A 21,875-nucleotide genomic window follows, 5' to 3' on the forward strand; every position below is an offset into this window, starting at 1 on the left:
CACATGGGTGAAAAGTTTAGGTCGTAGCTTTGGTGAAGAAAGCATGGGGTCGCCTTCCAGATGGTGCAGGTGACTGCTCACCAAGCATAGCCTCTACTCACAGTCTTTGTGTGCTGTGGGAAGATCTTTCTGCTTGTAGTCTATAACCTAGACATTCCTTGCAAACATTACTGGGCCCCGAGCTAGCCCTCAAAAGACAATGGTTGCACATCTTTCTGCACAAAGAACTAATGTGGCCGAAACTCAAAATCTGTGTCCTCAGCTGATATCTGTTTTGCTGGAGTTTGGAAATTTGGGGGCAAATTTCTACCAGCAAGTTGAGCAATAGCTGCATAACCATCTGCTCACATCAGCAACAGAGGAAGAAAGTCAGCAGGAAAAGGGAGGGACCACAATTTGGGAAAGAGAGCAAGATAGACACCCCAGAATGAAATCTGTCGCCTCAGGCCATTCAATAATGCTCATGCCCTTGCCTTGGTGAACATCAGTGGACAATAATTTCTGGGAAAGGCCTGGAAAACTGTGTCTATGGCCAAGTGTAGTGTCACATGCTTGTAACCCCAGTACTCCAGAGGCTGAAGCAGGAGGACTGCCATGAATTTGAGGCCAGTCTGGGCTACATAGGGAGTTCAAGACAAGCCTGAACTACCAGCAAGACTCTGTCTCCAAAAAAAAAAAAAAAATTGGCAGCCACTGCTTTCAAGATTTGGGATAGTCTTTAGTAAAGCTCTCTAGAAATTGCACCAAATTGCGCTCAGAAGACAATTACTCAGACAAATATTTGTAATGCATGTTCACTGATGCAGTCGTCACGGCAGCCAAAGATGGAAATGACCCAAATGTCCATTAACAGATGAATGGATAAACAAAATGCAATGCAGCCATATGATGAAATACTACAAAAATGAAATTAAATACTGACAAATGCTACCACTTGGAAAATCTAGGGACATAGTACACTAAATTAAGAAGCAGACACAAAGATGACATTGTTTCATTTGCATAAAATATCCAGAGTAGTTAAATCCATATAGACAGAAAGCAGATTGGTAGCTGTCAGCAGGAAAAGCAAGGAATAGGAAATAACTACTTACTGCATGTAAGGTTTTCTTCTAGAGTGATGGGGACATCTTGAAATTAGATAGAAGTGGCATTTAATGAATGCACTAAAAGCCACTGAAATGGTCATTTTAAAATGGTTAATTTCACGCTCTGTGAATTCCACTTTAATACAAAAAATTACGTCTATCTAGAAGGCTTGCTCTTGAGCTGATTTTCTTAATTTAATCATAAACTTTAGCCTTATGAAGAGTTTTATGATAAATCTTTAACTGGTTGTAGTTTCCCGATGTAGATAGGCTTTTGCTAAGGAGTAAATCATACTCAAAATTCTAAGTCAGCACCTCAGATTTGGGACTCATTAGCAAACATCGGTTCACTTAACTATATTCCAAACACAGAAACAAAACAAGACGGTGTAGAATATCAGTTTCAGTGTTTTCTTCCTGCGATTAGCCAATACCCAGGACTAAAGGTCATCACAAGAGCAAACTTCAGCAAGACTGTGACATTAAATAGGCCTTTTATTTAAAAAAATAAAATTATTGTTATTTTACTTTTAATATACTTTAGTTTTATATAAGTAAAACATATATGTAAAACAACTTTTTTTCATATAGTAAAAATCATTTTCCTTTCTTTCTAGTCCCCAGCCACCTAGTTTCTTTTCTCTGCATCTAGAAACAAGGGATAATAGTAATTTCTCTGATATCCATCCAGGGAAAATCTGTACAGATATTCAGCTATAGGGATAGGTATAGACATTCAGCAGCCTTTTTGAACAGGTAAGTTTTTACTTCTATTTAAAAATTAAATCAGGAAATGACTGCTGTTCCAGCCATTAGAATTCGAGTTTTACTGGTAAGTTTCATGGTATGGGCCTTATTATGTAAGATATATATCTACAGAAGTGAAAACAAAGAATAAAATGCCACTGTCTTTCCACCCACTGAAAGCACTTTAAAAAAAAAAAAAAACTAATCCTTTAGTTATACCCATTTCCTATAAACCACAAACCTAACTTTTTCTCTTGCAGCCCAAATAACTCAGGTTCAAGTTAAAAGATTTTCAGGGTTCTTTGCCTGAATTGTTATAGATTTCAGCCTACAAACTCTGAATATTAGTGATTCTCTTTGTAACAGATCTCATGTCTCTGCAATGAACCTCTGGCTACTATGCAAATCCCAAACTCTCTGTAGACCAACACTCAAACTGCCACCCTAGGTCAGACCTCTGTATTCCACACTAATGGCTTAGAGAGATGTGCTTGTCTCTACTGTGACCCCCAGGGGTGAGGAGACATACTGCACTGTGCAGTTTCCTGTGATCAAAAAATTTATCTGAAGCAATCACTAACTGTTCTACTTTTTATTAAACAAAAATGCTTGTAAGATGAGAAGACACAAGTGAGTTTAAAGTAGCAATACGCTTTACTCGTCACCCACCTATGCAGAACCTGTACTACCAGGAAGGCATCTTCCCACCCCAGCATGGACCCTGGAAGCCAACCAAGCCTTATTCCCATGAAAGCTCTCCTGGAATGCTATCAATGTACTTACACAATCAGCGTTCATGTGCTTAGTATGTGTACAGTGCTATTTATAAGAACCAAAAAAAATTTCAAGTCTTGCCGTTAAATAGCAGATAGTGTAGTGGGGGAGATAAATACAGAAATAACAGGGCTACATAGCAGTCACTACAGTAAAGGAAATGCAAGTCACAGCTCAGCCAGGACACACACCAAGGGAATTCAAGGGTTTCAGTTTTTTAACACCTGGAAGAATTAAGAGCTTTGGGGGGAAAGATGACACAAGAACAAAAATGCTAAGGAAAATTTCGCACATGTCTATAATTATTTACATGCAAAGCACTGAGAGAAATGTCCAGAAGAACTTTCCCCAAGAATTTTCCAAGATTGCTTTTAGAGATTATCTCTTGGTGATGGAACTTCAAGTACTTTTTATCACCTTCTTTGTACTTTTCTGCGCTGTTTGTATTATTTTAAAATAAACACTTAAAACCAGTCATTTAAAAAAAGAAGACTGGAGGCTATGTTATGTGAAATAAATCAGATACAAACACTTAAATATGACATAGCTTCTCATACAGGATAAACCCAAAGCATAAATAATGAAAGTAAATGATACATTAAGAGGAAACAGGGACATAGATTTTTTGTAAAAGGGAAAAGGACCAAGAGATAAAGGGAGGGAGAGGGGAGAGGAGAGAAGGATAAAGAAAAGAATTAAGCTATGTTATGTCTATTACTAACTCCCACAGGAAATGTAATCATAAACTATTGCAACTATGTACTAATGAAAGTAAAATATTAAAAGAAAAAACAGAAGATGGGAATTCACTTCAAGCCACAACATTTTGGTTCAATTTCCTGCATGTTTATCCAGGATTTGATGTGCTGAGCCTGGCAGAGGAAAGACAATAGGTCCTCGCATTCAGTGAGTTCATTATCCTGGGAGTGGAGGTGGACACTCACATAACATAAGAAGCAACGTTATCTGTCAATCTGTACACCCACGATTGGTTTCTTTTCCTTTCCATTTCTCCTTCCCTTTCCTTTCCTTACCTCTTCCCCTTCTCTTGCCCTTCCCCTTCCCATGGCACTGAACCTGGGGCCTCCACACTGAGCTATCTCCCAGCCCTTTTTTATTTTGATATGGCCTTGCTACACTGCCAAGGCCGGGCTCAAACTTGTGATCCTTCTACCTCAGAATTTTGGAATCACAGCCATGACACTACACCGGGCTCACCCATGGTTTCTTTGTTGTATTTCTTCATTGTGATAAATGTATCATAGTAATGTAACATGTTCACTGTGTCATAAAGAATTTATTTGGTAAGTAAAGCAGCACATAGAATTCAGTATGTACTCAGCAAAGTGTTTTTTTGAATGAACAGAATCCTGTATCATGCTTTAACATGGTCCTTTCATTCTCCCTAATCATCATTTCTTACAAACATTACTTGGAACACAAACACCCATGTCTCCTGGTACCTGATCTCAGTTCATCGATGTTTACACTTTACTATCACCATCACCACCATGATCTTTCTGCCAGGCTCAGCACATCAAATCCTGGAAAAACATCTTTGCTTTTTGTTTGCTCCTTTGTTTTAATCTGCTCATGCTTTAGATTAAAACCCACTCTCAGAAGCTCCATCTGCCAAATTCCTCAGGCCTCCCTAGACTTGGCCCTGTTAAAGTCTGTATCTCAGGATACAGAACAAGTTAAAAGATTCAAGTTCACTTCTCAGAACAGCAAAGCCTCTTTTGTAATTGCGGTCTACTGCCCTACTTCTGGAAGCCTCCTTCCTCTTCAGTCTGCTGTTCCAAGCAGCACCTCACTTACTCCTCCCTAGTGACCCCATAGAGCAGTATTTTGCAAGCTGCTATGTTCCAAGGCACTGAGGTCCTAGACATCAGACTGTTTACCCGAAGCTACACAGTTGGGAAGAGGTAGGATAGCATCCAAACCCAGGCATGATGAAATACAGAGTCAATGCTATGTCCATGTCTTTCTTCCCTTTACGATTTTGAATATGTCTGGATCTAGTCCCATAACTGCTTTAAAGAGTTATGCCTCAAACTTCTATGCGCTCACCATATGTATCTTAGAAGCACATTACTTATATTAATCTCCACAACAACTAAATGACAAAGAAATGATTACTATTTCCCAATTTACAGGCAAAGAAATGGAGATGTAGAGAGGCTGGGTTCTGAAGGCCACTGTTACGGTTTATGTCTGGACTGTCCCCCAAAAGCCTCATGCTGTCATGGGGGCAGGTGTTTTGGAGGCAACTGAATCTAGAGTTTGTGATTAGTTCGTTGTCTAGTGCTAGGATTGAGGTGTAAATGCTATACTTGTCCTAGGGCAGGTAGCCTGCATACAATATAAGTTAGGAAAAGAGGTTTGCTTTTTCCCTTTGCTTTTGGTGTCTTCCACCACCATGGACTGTTGTCCTAGGCCATGTTCTACCCTGCCTTGGAGCCAGCAGCTTACAGACTGAAATCTCCACAAATAAACCTTTCCTCTTTAGCTTCAGGTATTGCATATTTTGTCTCAGCAATGAGAGAAAAGTAACTCATACCCTATAAGTGGAAGAGCAGGGATTAGAACCAGCCAACAACCCACGAGGGCTCACACTCTCCAGAAGGTCCTGCCAAGCCATCTCTGCCATTTACCCTGCATCAAGAATGTGTCTAAATTAGGTAGGGTAGATCTGTTTGGGGATCCAGCCATAAAATACATCACTATGGGTCAAACTCCAACAATCTATGGGCCATATGTAGGGAGGTATTCTGGCCTTATTGGCTTTTATATTGTTAGAATATATAAGATGAGTGGATAAATGCACTTGTCATGAAAAGTAGACAGAAAAAGAAATTCTACCAAAATGGGAGCTGTCCTCTACAAAAATTCAGAAATCAATGCCTGAATGCTAAGTGACAGTACTACAAGTAAACAGTGTTTTAATATATTTATTTATGTAATCCCACAAGATAGGCACCTTTCACTATCCTATTTAACAGACGAGAAAATGAAAGACAGAGAGGTAGAGACTGATAGGAAGTGGAAGAGCCCAGGTGAGAGCTTTACCACTCCACTTACTGTCAGGTACCTCAGCAGACAATTCCCACTCAACTTGAAAATGATATTTTGAGACAGAACATGAAGATAAATGAAAATGATCTTGCAATGGTGTAAAGCTAAGGCACCAAACAGCAAAGTAAAATAATTGAAAATGTCTTCCTCCTCTTTGAAAATATACTCATGACTGTATCTGGAATGATTTAAATTCAGTCTCACTACAGCATTAGCCCTGATACCTGTGGGAGTTCCAGTCGCAGTTAAAATAATGATGCTGCTATTTATAGAGGTCTTCATAGAGGATGGAGACGGAAAGATGGGTTTGGGTGTATTTGCATGTGGGTGCTCACCATGTCAATCCACTAACCCACACACAATGAGACACTAGTTAGACACCCTTTGAAATGGAAAGGATGATGGTAGACAGCAGCCCACTCCTGATCAGGTGCCTGAAATAGGCATGGAGGAAAGCACAATCTGAACCCAATTTCCTATGTTCTAGGCTGCACATGCACTTCCCTCTCATTCCACTCCACAACCCATAGGAATCCAGGCCCTCAGATCCCGGTGCACATATGAAGGATGAGATGGGATTACACTTAGGAGACTTGCACCGAGAATAATGATGGAATGTCTTTTGTTAGTGATTTTTTAAAAAGTGTGAATCAGCTAGCAAAACAGGTAAGTTAATGTTCATTTTAACTCTAGAAGACACCCTCTATGATTGCCTCCATTTGAGATCACATCGATTGCCCGTTAACTTGAAACTGCATTGGAATGGATGCAACAATCACTTTAATTTGGGGCAGTAACCGTTTACTGAAGTAGCATTTCCAAGAATAACTTTCTGAGGCTTTCCACTCAACAAACCTTGATACAACGGGGGGCAGTGGTGGTATACAGAAGGTGTGCAGTCCTGGAATAAGGACATGCAGGTCATGGGCAGACAGGTCACTGCTCTGAGGTGCAGCACACATGGTGAAACAGGTATTTCAAGAGAAGGGCGTGGCCTCTCGAGCCCCTGTCTATGAGCCTGTGTGACCTTGAGCAAGTTTCTTCATCTCTTTGGCTCTTTGTTTCTTCATTTGTGAAAAAGGAACAGTGTTAGTACCACCCCACAGGGTTGTTACGAGAATTAAATGGGTTACTAATGTAAATAGTGCTAAGCACTATGTGCCTGCTTCATGAAGAAAACAGAAGTACAGGTAAGAACTTTGGTAGGGAAAAGGGAGGTAACTGAGCAGAGATCTCCTAAATTAGGGCAAGGCAGACATACTAGCCACTCAGCAGGGGAAATAGGAATGCTAAACCTTCATTCAGGACGCTCAAAGGGAAAGTTATTTTGTGCATATTTTTATTACATTCTGCATTTAGCTTCTATTTCCATTTGTCCCTAGTTCTTTCCCTCTTTCATAGGGTCCCATTTCCTGTTTAGTGAGTATGGAAACTAATCACAGAATATGAAATAAAGCTACAGTTTAGAATAGCAAACTCATTTCTGAAAGTACTAACTTAAAGGGAGAATAGGATCTTGCTCTTGATATCTTTCTAGGACACTATGAACATGATTAAGGAGAAATTTCACACAAAAAGGTTTTTGTTTGTTTGTTTGCTTCTATTTAGGAAGCCCTTTGCCAAGCTTAAGAAGTCAGAAACAAAAACAACCAAACAAACAAGAAACAGAATTGAAGACACACCAGAATAGTTTTGAAGTACAGGGCAGTTCTTGAAGAATTACAAATAACAACTGAATGTTTTCCATTGTGGTCCAATGAAATTTCAGCAACTTGCTGAAAATTCCTATTGCTCTAGTAGTTCTGTGCCTGTAGTTTGGGTATTTTACATATGTGTATCCATATATAGGAGCTTCTTTTTTCATAGACACCCACATGCCCTATAAATGGCTTTGAGTACTTGTCTAAATAAATAAGCATTTCTTAAAAATAAAATGTTCTGACCAAATCCGTTGCACAGAAATGAGGTCTGATTTATTGGAAGCAAAGAGAAAATATGCTTTGGTCCAACGATTTACACATAAGCAATAATTGTTAAACGTATTAAAAATGCAATGGACTTAAATTTGATTACTTTTTTACTTACACTGTTCATATTTTATGTGTATAATATATATTATATAAAATCAGAAAATATAGATGAAGCCAACTTTTTTCTTTAGTTTTTTGGACAAGACTCACTTTTTAGTTCAGGTGGGCCTTGGACTCACCATGTAGTCCACAAAAACCTCAGAATTATGGGAACCCTCCTACCTTAGCATCTCAAGTGTTGGAATTACATGCATGTACTACCACAGTTTTTCAAAGCCAAAATATGTTACTATTAAAACAATCATTTTGGTGAAGTTATTACAAGGAAACATGGTTGCCAAATTGTGTAGCCAGAGATGTCTTATAGACTTTATATAAAGATTTGGTTCTGTTTCCTAAGCCAAGCAATGGGGAGCATTAGATGAGAAAAAGAAGTAAAAAACTAGGCGTCAAAAGGCCTGCACCTGGCTTATGGTATAATTGGATAGAGCAATCATGAGTACATCTGTGAGCCTCACGTCCCACCTATCAGCATGAATAGAAAGGACTTCACACAGTCTGGGGACATAGTCTTACTATAGGGATTTTGGATGTGAGCCTCTGCATCATATACCGCAGCTCGGAAAAATCCTATTTTTCCTAACTAGACTGAAGAATCTTCCAAATGTTGGTAATGTACTTTCACAGGAAGCCTTCCCAAAGGATGGGGTGACTGTTCTTACCCCATATCACCTTCCAGCAACCCAGAGCTAACTATTTCTCTTTTGCTTGAGCTATAAATGAGCACTGTGAAGAACTGGGGCCTAGGGTCACTGTAGCTGTCCTACTCAGGCTGCTGTCACTTATCAGCAGGTCATATAAATCCTTAGGATCCTGCCATGTGTGCAGAAAGAGGCACCAACATTGCATTTCCTTCTTTCCTCCCAATGGTCAAAATCCAATTTCTATGCAAATGTTTTGATTATAACGTTCTTATTTTTAACTGGGAAGATTTGGAATCACTGCTATAAGTTGCACAGAATTCTTCTGGAATAGAAATGAGTTTTCTCATTCTTATGTATTAAGCCTTATGAAACCTAAATGAGACTTATTCCTGGTCTCCCAAGGACTAGCAAACTTCACAGAAACCAAGGTCAACCTTGAACGTCTAAAGCGCCAGGAAAAAGATGAAGCCAAACTTCCTAAATTGGCACCCACAGTTTAGAATACCTTGATTTATAAAAGTTATCAACTGATCTACAAAATGTTATTTCCAATGTCTTTATTAGAAGAAAGGACAACTGAGACAGTAATCTCAGGGGAAGAGGGAAGGAAACTTGGTTCTCTTTGGATTCTCACAATTCACATGAGACTGCATCAAGCATAACTGCAAATCCCTGATGGATGCATAATCTGTCCTTACTTTTTCCAATCTCTCCTGAGGTGTCACGCTTTGAGAGAAATGATTGCCCCATATAAATGCAGCCCCTTTCCTGCTTTAATTATCTTCACACTCTAGGTAGTTCTGTATATGCATCAGTCCATGGGTTCTCACTAGGAAGCTTCTGGAGAATGGGAGAGATTAATTTGCTCATGGGTCTGTCTCCACTGCTGAAAACAGTACTCACATAGGTACGCAGCAAAATGTTAAAGGAATAAATGTCAGAATCCCTGCAGGGGTGAATTATTTAATAAGCATTTACTTAAGTCTTAGCCGAAATCACCCATCTTGCACCTTGGGAAAGCAGAGACAGCTATTGTAACACAGAAAGTGAATCAATCACATCCTCACCAAGCATTCTTACATCTCAGCCTCCACGAAGAACATTTCTACAGTAAAGTCTTATGGGTATTTTTCCATCACCATTAAAATGGACAGGATGTCCAACTCTGTGACATACTGACGTCAACTCTGTGATGCTTGAATGAAGATGGGTTTTACCAGTCACCCCATTTTACAAAGGAACATGCCTCCATAGGACCTGTCTTGGTTCTAGCTAATAGGGGTTCTCAAAAAGGTAGGGGCCTGCCAGAGGGAGCTACCTGGGAGCTACAAGAGGATTCATGTCAGCGCATCATGGGGCACTTACTGCTGGAGCAGGTGGCTTCTTTAGGGCTGGAAGACATCGGCTGGGCACAGAGCTGGCAGAGGCAGTCTCTCCCATTGAATGTCACTCGGTCCCCGGGTGGAAACGGGCGCCTGGAGACAGAAAGATATACCCCTCCAGATTATTCCAGCAATTTCATTTCTTTTCCTTACTCTTTCTGGTTGCTGCCCTCAGGTACAAATTTATTTCTTGGAGGAGCATCAACGGAGATGTCTGAAATGCAGCCACGCCCAAGCCAGCCATCTGGCTCTGGTACAAACAAACAAACAAACATGCCTCATTATGGAGAAAAAGAATGCACAGGGTCTATAGCAACCTGACAGAATGGTTTAGTCCACTTGCTAGTGAAGGGAAGTCCCAGCAAGCCACCAATCAGGGCATGCAAAACAGTAAATTTCCAAATGGAAAATCTTCATAAAGAAACATTCTAAATGCCGTAAGTGCCAGCTGAGGTTCAGGGCACAGCCCACTGGTTATTGGCCACGCGTGAACCCTCCAGCTCCCGAGGACCATACCTAGAGTTCCATGATGCCTGTGCTGAGCTAGACTTGGTTCTTTCTGGACATTGAATGCTGCCCAGTGCTGACCATGTCCCTTACAGACCGAGAGGAATGGCACGGGCTATAAAAATGTTTAAGAACTAGCAGCAGCTTCTTTTCAGAAAGGTAATTTCCTGTCACCCTGGACATTTAAAATAGCAGCACATTTTACAAAGATATTACATCCTGCATGTAAGCTCATGGTTTCTCCTCTCAGGTCACCAGGCCTGAAATCAAAGTCATTTATTAACAAAGATACGGCAGTTTCCAGGCCTGCTGACTTGAACTGGCCAAAGTGCCAGGAATGTTCATCAACGTGAGTTTTTCAACATCTGAAGTAGTCAGTTAAGAAATGTGAGGCTAGGGGGCTGGGGGTCTAGCTCAGCGGCTTAAGCACCTGCCTTGAAAGTAGGCAGTCGTGAGTTCGATCCCCGGTACCGATAAAAAGGAAAAAGACAAAAAAAACAAACAAACAAACAAAAAAAAAAAAAAAAAAAAAAAAAAGAAATGTGAGGCTCACAGTCAGATATCACAAAGCTAAGTTAGAAGCATCACTTGCAAGCGAGCCCAAGCTTCTGACACTGGTTTTCACTTTTGCAGCTGCTATTTTTTAAGTAACCCCTTGGTGAACTAACAGCTGGTTACTATCAGTATGCACAGGTAAATCTGGACTTACCTCCTCAGATGTGCTTGCTGTTGCTAGCCAGAGGGTTTAGATTCTTACACACTGGTACCTTGGTTCATGGACTTAACTCTTTCCATGATTCTGGTCACATTTGATTCGGTTCTTGTCCAATTCATGTTGTGATCAGAATCGTGAAAAGAATTAAGTTCATGAATGAGGTACCACTGCGCCTCCAAATATTAAAAATTTTAAGTGGTGTCCTAAGGAAGGCCCAGAGCAGGTACATGCCTTGCCTAGGTTGGGCAGTGTGGAGGCTGGGCCACAAGCAGATGAAGATGGTGTTCTCTAACTTTGGAACCTGCCCTGTCTTTAATAATCAGCATCAATCACTTTCTGGTGATGTCAGTGGGCCAATGATTTTATGATCATTAATTAAAATGAAACAAGTCTCAAAGCCATCCTGAAGGGGGTGTCAGAGCTATGGGCCCATCACAACAACAAGGTTCTTTGCCCCTTGATCAGGCCAAGGCCTGGGTGAGGCCAGTGGGGATGTGGGGCCCAATATATTCAGAAGCACTCACTCTCCAGAGCTGACTGGTACTTGCATGATGTGAAAACGAGCACCCCTTTACATGCTGCACCCCACATGCCTTACTTTGCTCACCCGAGTTCAGTATCTCCTTCTAATCCATGCTTATTTTTTCAGACTCAAATCCTACATAATGCCCCACGGCATAAGCTCAACCTGGTGCTCAACATGTGGCCAGGCCTTCTGAACCTGTAATTTTCTTACTTTACAATGACCCTTCTCAGACTTTTCCCTCCTGCCTTCTGTATCCTCTGCCCTCACAGGTTTGCTTTCAGTATAAATGAATGTTTATAACAGGAAAAAATAAATAAATTTAGAGTCAGAAAACCTGGGTTCAAATCTCTGCCTTCTAAGGTTAACCCGCATGAGTCTCGCACTCTGAGACTCTCATAAATAGAGCTAGTAGTTCCAGACTGCCTTCACAGAATTGCTAGGAGGGATAAATTAAATTCTATGTGAATGCAATTAGCAAACCATAAAGAAGATCCCAATTTAGACAGACTTATCATTTGGAAGCAGCAGCTGCCACTGCATAATACAGGCTGAGCAATCTTAATCCAAATATCCCAAATGCTCCACATTCTGAAGTGTTTTGAACACTAATGTAATGCCATTGTAGAAAATTTCACACCTGACCTCACGTGATGGGTCCCGGGCAAAATGCAGGTACACTAAAAACACTATACAATATTTTCAGTCTATTAGATATACTGCATATGAGAAAATTAATGTCGTTTTTAGACTTGGGTCCCTCCCCTAAGATACCTCATTATGTATATATAAATATCCCCCAAACCTGGAAAGATTATGAACTCAAAGACACTTCTCTCAACCTGTAGCAACCCTGAGCACCTCTGGTGGCTTGAAGGTCCAGGAATAGGTTCTCATTAGCTGCTTTTGCCCACCGTTACACTGACCTTAGAACAGTAATCTCTCCGGGTCAGAACAGATGGCTATCTGGACCAGCATCTTCCTACTGGGGAGAGTCACATCATAGTTAGGAATCCTCCAAAACCAGTAAATCAGGATGGGCTTCGGTATTTTTAAAGGCACCACAGCCTCACCAGACCCAGGAGATATTAGTAATCAGCCATCCTTGGGGATCACTCATATTTATTGCATAACACCCTTCCTGCCACTTCGTGGGTTTTGTTTGTTTGTTTGTTGGTTGGTTGGTTTTTAAATAACAGATGCCTCTGGCTTAAAAAAAACTCAGTCAAAAAGATTTCAACTCAGCCCAGGAAGGGAAACCAGATTGGGGCTCCTCAGCAGCTACAGGTCACACCATGGAAAAGGAGATGTTAGGGTAGAACTTTACTTTGACTAAATAATAAAACTATGCTGCTTGTGAATCTCAAACTTTTAAAATTATGATTTTAAAAACAGCCACTCAGAAATGGGTTAATCTTTATAAAAAACACAAGGGAGTAATACCATAAAGAAAGATAAATGTAGGTCAATTGTAGGAAAATGGGTGCAGATGGAGGCCATAATGTTGAGACACACAGCATGGTTTCTCTTACATGAGAGACTCAAAGTAAAAATAAAGAGCAAAAAAATGACAGAGTAGGAAGTAGGGAGACAGACCTTTCTCAAAGGGGCAGGTGATCAAGAGACAAAAGGAGCAGGGTTGAAGAAAAGACTTAAGATGTTCCATATACATGCTTCAACACTACACAAGGAATGCAAGCATTAGGTGCTGCCAATGTGTACTAATAAATTAAAATGTAATTTTACGACAATATTTCATCTGACTTACAACTTATTAGTGTTACTTGTTACTAGTGTACAAAGTTAAGCCTTCCTTACAGCATTTGCATCTTTCTGGCTTAGAAACATGAAACACTGCAAAATAAAACATCTCCCTCTGAAAGGTAGTTTCGGACCCATGCCTAGCAAGACAGAGCCCCAGAGCACAGGGCTAGAGACTGTGACGAGAACCAATCAGTTATGTCGCTGATTCTTATAGGCCAGTCTCCTAGTTAGGGGCATCAAACCTATCTGTTTTAGAATGTGTAGCACCAAAATACAATACCACAGTTTTGCCATACAGTTTTTCTTTTTCTCTTAGACTCATCATTTTAAATCAAACTCATTTATGCAGCTAAGATTTAATGCTGACAGATGACAGACACCTAAACAGCAGGCTCTGGCAAATTTCCCCCTAAAAGACCACACTGTAAGTATCTCCTCAGGCTTCGTGAACCATACGGTCCCCATCACTGCTTCTCTGCCACTGTAGTCCCCACGGCAGCCTTGGATAGACAAACAAATGGGTGGGGTGCATGCCAGTAGGACTTTTTTACAAACATAGGTATTAGGCCTACTTTGGTCTGTTTGCCAACTCCTATAATACAGAAAAAAGAAATGATTTTAAATGCCCATGCCACATACACAAGAACTCATATTTCCAAATAAGCTTGGCCCTCTGAGCAGCTGTCCAGTGCTCCACCAATGATTTTATTACTCAGAATAGTTTGAGGCCTTGAGCTGCCTCCAGACTTGGTCTTAAGTCCCCTGAAATCAGTCATGCCACTTTGTGGAGGACATCACATATAAAGTTCCATAACTAACTTACACTTCGACTCACATTGAGAATTCAGCAGGAAGAGGCAAAACAGAAAAGGAGTCTTTGAAGAATAAGTACTACTTATGACAAAGGAAGACATTCCAAGATTTCACTCCTGGAGCCCGAGTTTTGCTGCCTGAGGAAGCCACAGGCTTGGGGAAGATGATCACTTACTTGCAGATGGTACAAGCAAAGCAGTTGGGATGGTAGGTCTTGCCCAGGGCAGTCACCACCTCGCCCTCCACGAACTCCCCACAGCCATGGCATCGAGTCCCGTACATCCTCTGGTAGTCCAGGGTGCAGAGATACTCCCCGTTCTTTATGAAGAAGCCCCCTTGGGCTAGGTCACAGCCACACACTGTGGAAAGACAGTTCGCATCTGGTTATTGTCTACCAAGCTACTGGGTACGGCTGCTTTCCACTGAATGCTGGCTGCTCACTCTGATCTCAATGGTTTGGGGCTAGGGGAGGGGACTGGTACAAAGAGCTATTTATTGTTGGGCTCTGCTTTCTCGCTCCCCTCCCTCCTCTTGGGAACTATGCAATATCTCATCCAAGTAAAATTCACTGGCTGGGTCTCAAGGGCTTTTGTGATACATCTAAGATTCAGAAGTAACTTAACAGTCTCTGATGGAAAGATACGCTGAGTTCAGGCTGGCTCAGATAGGAACAAAGGTGTCCCTGGCAGGCCCATTAGGAAAGGTGCCCACTGCTTGCCCATGCAGCTGCTTGGTTTGGGCCAAGATTGTTACCAAGTTGAGTAACCAATTCCTACTACCCCAAAAGCAGTAGCTAAAATTTCCAAAAGCTATTTTTTCATACTCTGGAAATACTTTTCCATAGCTATGAAAAAAAAAATCAGACAGTAATTTTTCTCTTTGTGCAGCAAATAGCATACACTAATTATTTATATATTATACAGAGGGGAAAAAAAAACCAGACAGGCAAAGAGGAAAGAAAAGGAATCATGTCTAAGACAAAAAAACAAACTGTCATTCATGACCTCAGCTCATGCAAAAGAGGATGCTCTGTCATGTCTGGATTTTGGTGTCTCTTTCCACATTGTGCAGTTGTGGCATTGGGAGACGGTATAAACAAACAGGCTGTACTGGTCTGCATGTCCAGACAAGACCCAGAAAAGGTCATGACGACTTGTCCACAAATAAAACCTAAAGGATCCCTTAACAGTAAAGATTTTTCCCTGCCAAATGACTAGGAAAGAACAGAGAAAGCTGGGAATCTCCAACATTAATGTCCCTATTGCCAAGATTAGGTGACTCTTCTAAAATTAAGGGCCTTGGGCAAGGAATCCAGTATTATTCTTGTGTATTCTTGCAACCAGGTAGGAAAAACATTGAGTTGGGGCTGGGAGACACAGCTCAATCATGAAGTCCCTCTCTGAAGGATCTGTAACACTTTCAGGGTTCCCCTGGTCAGATCCCATGACTCATGAACGCAACTAATGCACTAGTGCTGAGCACAGCAAGATTCTGGCAGGATAACTAGTCCCCTTGCCTGGTTAGCACTCTTTACTAACTGCAAGTTCCTAAAGACATTCAAGGTGACAAAGCAGCTACAAATGAACTTTCCACTCGGACTCACTGGTCTTTGTTTAGATCAACACTCCACAGATATCACGTTCTTCTTTGCAATTCATAATTAAGTAACTCAAGATTATGGCCAGAGTCCATCAGGCCTGTAACTGACCACCCTATAAATACTACTGTGATCCTATTCTCTGGAAAACAGCTTGTTGGCCACCTGCTGCCTCCTGTCACCTGCCAGCATCTCCTCCTGCCCCCATGGTTCTCACACCTGCTTCTTCCTCACCAAACGGGTTATGGGGGAGCCCAAGGAGGGACTAGCCTCATTCTGACCTCAATTCTTCCAGTGACAGGAAATGATGTTCTGAGATAGGCAGCCAGAGAATGAATTAGAGTTTCCTTCTGTATTTTTCTAGGTACATATGTTATTATTTTTTTTATTTAAAGAAAGAAACAAAACAGAAAAAGCATGGAGACACTACATAATTTCAAAAAAAAACAGTAAGAAATTACTAGTTGATAATTACATATTGTCTTCTTAGAAATAGTTGTTACAAAAGTAAAGCATACAAAGTGAACATTCAAATAGCAAGACTGCAAACAGTTCTGTTCAATGATCCAACAAAAACTTAGTAATACGGTTATCAATCCTACACACTTAAACATACATGCAGTTATATCCTTTAGAGCACTTTATTTTCCTCTCTTTTTTATAATAGCAATTACACATTTTGGGTTTTATTACTCCTACATTTCTTATTACTTTTTAAACTAGAGACACAATGTGATATTTATAAATATGATTCTTATTTATTTCACTTATGAGGATAGTCTCAAGTTGTCTCCATTTACCTATGAAGGCCTCAAGACCATCCTTTTTATAGCTGAGTAATATTCCAGTGTATAAAAATACCACATCCTTTTCATCTACTCTGCGGTTGATGGGTATCTTGGTTATTTCCAAGATTTAGCTATTACAAATTGTGCTGCTATGAACATGGGTGCACATATATCACTGTGATATGACCGTTTCAGTTTTTCTGGGAAAATACCCAGGAGGAGAATAGCTGGGTTGAAGAAACTTCCAATGCTAATCTTCTGAGAATTCTCCATACTGATTTCCATAGTGGCTGCACCAGTCTACACTCCCACCAACAGTGGAGCAGTGTCCCCCCCGCCCAGCCTCGCCAACATTTGTTATCAGTTGATTTCTTGATGGCAGCTATTCTTTCTGGAGTGAGATGAAATCTCAGTGCTGTTTTAATTTGCATTTCTCGAACGATCAGTGATGGTGAACATTTCTTCATGTATTTATTTGCCCATATGTTATTATTTTTCCCTCAGTGATAAGGTGCGTTATAGACAAGAGTTATCATCTTTACTCTTTTGGAGTCTTCAGGAACTTCCAACCATGATTATCTGCTGGATATACAAGTTTTAAAATTGAATCCTATGTCAGGTTGGGCAGGTTCCCACTGATTTCACACCTCCATGACATCAGCCACTCTGATGACTCAGTCTTACAAACTTAGGTGTATTCGCAAAGCCCTGAGAAATGTGAAAACTTTGCTTTTGGATCACTAATCCTTTCCTTTACTCTCACCTCTCATCAAACAATCTTGGTATAAAAATTCACGGACCTTTTATTAAAAAAAAGATCTGGTGGCAACAGGGTAATCTTTATGCCAATAGAGGTCAGCAGTAAGGGTTTTAAAGCACACACTGAATGTTTCAGAAATTCTTTGTGTCTACTGTTTCCTCAAGGCACTTCTGTTCAGCATCTCTGGTTCACATGACTCTGGTTCACATGACTTTGTGCTATGGACATACACTCTTCTCATTAAAGCCTAGTTTTTATGAACCTAGCATAGCTTTAAAAATGACTTTGTATTACTGCTGAGAGATGCCAAACTGAGCCCCCCTGAGATCTGATTTGCTTTTCCCCTAAATTCAAAGCAGTGGTGGCCAAGATGGGTTACCAAACTGTCCCATTTAATTCTTGGGCTTTAAACGACAGGGAAATCAGTGTATAAAGAGGCAGAAGTCCTTGCAGGCATACCAAACAGCAGTGAGAGGGAAAGCTCATGTAGCTGACACTTCTTATTATATTTCCTAGGTCTGGAGTGGCTGTGACAAATTTCAAGCCATTTTGCATTCCAGAAAAGCAGATTAGTCTCAGGGCCCTAAATGTATATAACTTCTACAGATGCCATCTCCTTCCCTCAGAGCAGATCTCAGCCACTCTCATAGCTTCAACTAGGACTTTGTGCAATCAGTGATCTCTGCTGTGACTTTACAAGACAGCACGCTTCTTGCTCAAACTGAGCATTTTCCAAAGAGGCTCTAATCTTTCAGCTTCTCTGCTACCTTCCCCCTCAAAGCTTCAGATGTTTTTCTGTTCCCTCTCTCAATAAATTAGTAGCAGCAGTCACTTCCTCATTCTTGACACCAACATTTTCAACTGGCCAGTAAATCCAATCTGCTTCCCTAACAAAGGGATTCCCAGAGTCAGGCTTTCCTTCTCTGTTTTATGACTGTCACCCCTGAGATAGTGGCCCTCCACATCACACTCCTGCACTGAAACAATTTTGCTGTCATCATGTTTGTACTGGCAAAACAAAAAACAAAAACAAAACTGGGCAAAAAAAGAACCAGATGTCTGAAAACAACCTGAATTTCTACCCACAGTGTAGCTGAATAAATTATATGTCTCGTCTGTGAAACTGGCATTCAAAAGACTGAACTAGATCAACAGATAAAACCAGCATTCAGTTTGTGATGTATCATTAAGTGAAAAGAACAGAAGTCACAGAGTAAAGAATTAAAATAATCTTATTTTTAGAAAATTGTACCTACATTTTTGTAAATAAGGAAAAGAGAGTTTATATACACATCATCCTCCTAAAAGGAATTATTAACTTTTTTCATAAACCTATGTGTTGCCTTATGCTTAATTTTCTTTGAAATTGTGATGCCATATACAAAATTTACCAACCTAATCATTTTCACGTGGACATTCAGCGCATTAACTCATCTTGCTCCCAGGAACTCTCCATTCTGTCTTCTGCATGAATTTGACAGCTCTAGGTTCTTCCTATCAATGGAAGCTCACCTTGTTTAACAGAATGTGAGGAAAAATTACCCAAAACTTAGTAACAAGAGAAAAGGAGGAAAGCATGTTCTTTCAACAGCTTAGCGGGATTACTTCATTATCAGGGGGAACAGATCGGTGTTTGACAAGCTCTGTACTGCTGATTAAAGGTTCAGACTTTTCAAGCTAATGCTAACTCTGTCCAGAGGAGATGTAGGTGATTTCTGCCCAGTGTTATAATCTTGTTGCAGCACTAATTAGTATTCTATCTCTCCAGCCATCTCAGCCTCACACTCTTTCCTGAATGCCCATATGACCCTTTCCTTCAGTTCTCCTTCAAGGCAGCTTCACCACCTTGCTGGTTCCGCCACTAATAAACCGAATAAATCTTTGATATGTCCTCAGTCGGCACTTGCATGAGAGTCATAGATTTAACTTTTTAAAAAAGTATATTATCTAAAAAAAATGAACATTAAACAAATTTTTAACAATATTGTACCCATTTTATATTAACAATTTAGTAAATATTATAGCTGATGGCATAAAGCAAAAACTTCCCATCTTTATAATCATAAAAATCTCAATTAGGTCAAAGGTTAGCATGAGATATTTAGATTCCTTACTTTAGGGGCTCCATTTGTCTTTGCTCTAGTTGAAAGTTAACATAAACCCAGGCAAAAATATGGGTGGATTCATTTCATTTAAACATAGGGCTGCTAGGAGAAGACCTGAGTTTCTTTCCTCTCCATGATCAGTTTTTAGAACACTGCCCACTCAAGGCCAGCAATGAACTCTGTCTTGCTTTGCCATCGGTAAAGCCTGGCTACAAGCAGCCCTGTGTGTTTTTGGTTTTATGCTCTTGAATTCATTCTCTATAAACCACTGAACACAATTAACTACTATGTTAAGTGGAAATATGCACATCCAAGAAATTTTGTATAAAAGTTGTGAAATTAGTAACAAGCACATTTTAAAAAAAATCTTAAATCATAAAAAAATTAATAAGAGCTGCCTGGGTTGTAAAAATACCATGGAACAGAAAGGGAACATAGATAGGGGTGACAACAGAACAGCATTTTAGTGGCATGAACAGGACTCCAGGACAGAGTGGTCTGCCACTCTGCCAGCGATGTGTCCATCATGGGTATAAGGAGCTGTTCCTACCTTGCCCCATGAGGTTAGGGCCTGAGACCTGCATTCCCTTTTATTTCTTGGGATAAAGACTATGTACTACTTTACCCTTGGTTAGATCAGAATCCTGTTCCACCCTGCCTGGAACAGTGCATCCTTGCCCCCTCCTCAAAATGCCATGGGCTAGAGACTCAGGTTGGGTAGACCAGAACTCCCAAACACTCCACATATGGGTTAGTACCATGAATGCAAACTATCTTCTATTCTCTACTCCAAAAAAATTCTTGTTGACAAATTTGTTTCATCCAAGTTGTATTCCAATCATTATACTCTTTTTTTTAATAAAGATTACAAAAGTAGACTTTATTACAAAAAGCGTTTTCTCAACAACCAAAATCCCACTCCAGTGAGGGGGTATGAGTCAGTCCATTTTTGTTCTGAGCAGTGTGTTTGAAACAACCACGGAACACAGCTTGGAAGCCGACCCACTATAGCCTGGGGCCCAAAATAGCTGGAACAGAGACTCATCAACAATAATGTGAGGGGGCAGTTTCTGGCCAGAAATAACTTTTGCTAATGCATTATCCTGGAAGCAAATATCAAGACTCAAAAACATAGTTAACAACTTTTCACACTAAATGCTAACCATACATCAAAATCAACGATCCTTCTCGAGTAAGGAAACAGTTACGAGCTCAACCAGAGGGTAAAATGAGATGCCAAAGCAAGGCATTTGAGAGGTTGTAGTTAGTTCGAAGTTTGAATTCACAATAATAAGAGCCTTGGTTGGAAGGGAACCATTTCAGAACCTCTGTTTATTAATAAAATCTCTGAAAATATAACAAGCTTGTTTTTAGCACTTGTTATTAAACTTCATATGCAAACAATATTAATTATAGATAGCTCAAGAAACAACCATACCACCCCTGAATAACAGCTCTCTGAATTTTTTCAACATACTTTAATTTCAGGCACTAGGGCTGGAAACGTGCACAAGAAAGAAATGGTGGCTGCCTGTACTTAGCAGGCCAAACTTGCTTACCTCCAGGAGAAATCCTAAAGCTATCGACAAACCTACTTTGAATTTTAGATCCACAGACAAAGTTTACTGAGGTTTCTCTTGCCTTTCTCTCTCCTTTTTCTCCTCTTCAGTCTACAGAAAGTGCTGGTGCACCTGTGCCTCTTATGAACTCCCAAACACCAAAGAACAAGCTCCAAAGATGGTTATACGCATCTATAAATCAACCCTACAGAAAACAGGTAAAGGCACAGATATGTCACTACAGAATGCAGTTTGCATGGGCGTCTAGGAGACCACCTGGTAAGTCCCTTCAAATTACCATAAGAACAACACTTTTATCTAGTAGCATTCCTGTTCTGCTCTGCCAAATGTTCATCTGGCCCTTCCCAGACACCAGTACTTTACTCCAGGCAAACTGATTCCCCGATTCTGCACCCTCACTCTCTGCTGATGCCAGCCCTCTGCCTCCACAGCCTAAGGGGCCCACGCGAGTTTGGCTTCCCCATGAAGCTTGGAAGCCTCTTCATATCCTCTACTTCCAACCACAGCCTTGGGTTCTGGAACTATTGTTGACATCTGGCTCTGTCTTGGTTACTTTTCTCTTGTTGTTGACACAAAATACCCAACACCCAAAATTAAGGAGGGAAAGGTTTATTTAGTTCACACATTGTGAAGGTTGCAGTCCATAATCAGCTTGCTCCAAGCAGGGTGGCATGGCAGAGGGGTAACAGTTCAAGATAGCAGAAGACAGCAAAGCAACAAGAGCAAAAGTGGGGGGGGGGGCGCGCAAGCCTCTTCTCCTCCCTTACATTGCAAGCAAGCTACACCTGGTGGGTGTAGTACTCATTGCATTTCCGTTCCTTCCATTGCTCCGGCTGAGAAAGTAAGGACCCTGGACCCTTGCTCAGTGGCTTAAACTTCTGAACTTCTCAAGTTGGCACGATGTATCAACCATAACTGGTTCT

The 21,875-nt window shown here is 40.6% G+C and overlaps 1 protein-coding gene across 15 annotated transcripts in view; it reads right to left on the reverse strand.

The window, feature by feature from the left end:
• The window catches only part of Ablim1 (actin binding LIM protein 1), a 291,033-nt gene that overhangs the window by 109,469 nt on the left and 159,689 nt on the right, over positions 1 to 21,875 (reverse strand). For all 15 annotated transcript variants that reach the window (XM_063244792.1, XM_063244794.1, XM_063244793.1 and 12 more), the window contains exons 3-4: positions 14,298 to 14,481; positions 9,784 to 9,893 (exon numbers count right to left, since the gene is read on the reverse strand). In XM_063244792.1, the coding sequence (XP_063100862.1) occupies positions 9,784 to 9,893; positions 14,298 to 14,481 (294 nt within the window). The remainder of the gene's footprint in view (positions 1 to 9,783; positions 9,894 to 14,297; positions 14,482 to 21,875) is intronic.

This window comes from Cavia porcellus, unplaced genomic scaffold (genome assembly GCF_034190915.1).
Source record: "Cavia porcellus strain 051 isolate PalLab524CR breed Dunkin Hartley unplaced genomic scaffold, mCavPor4.1 scaffold_2, whole genome shotgun sequence".
NCBI classification, from domain to species: Eukaryota; Metazoa; Chordata; class Mammalia; order Rodentia; family Caviidae; genus Cavia; species Cavia porcellus.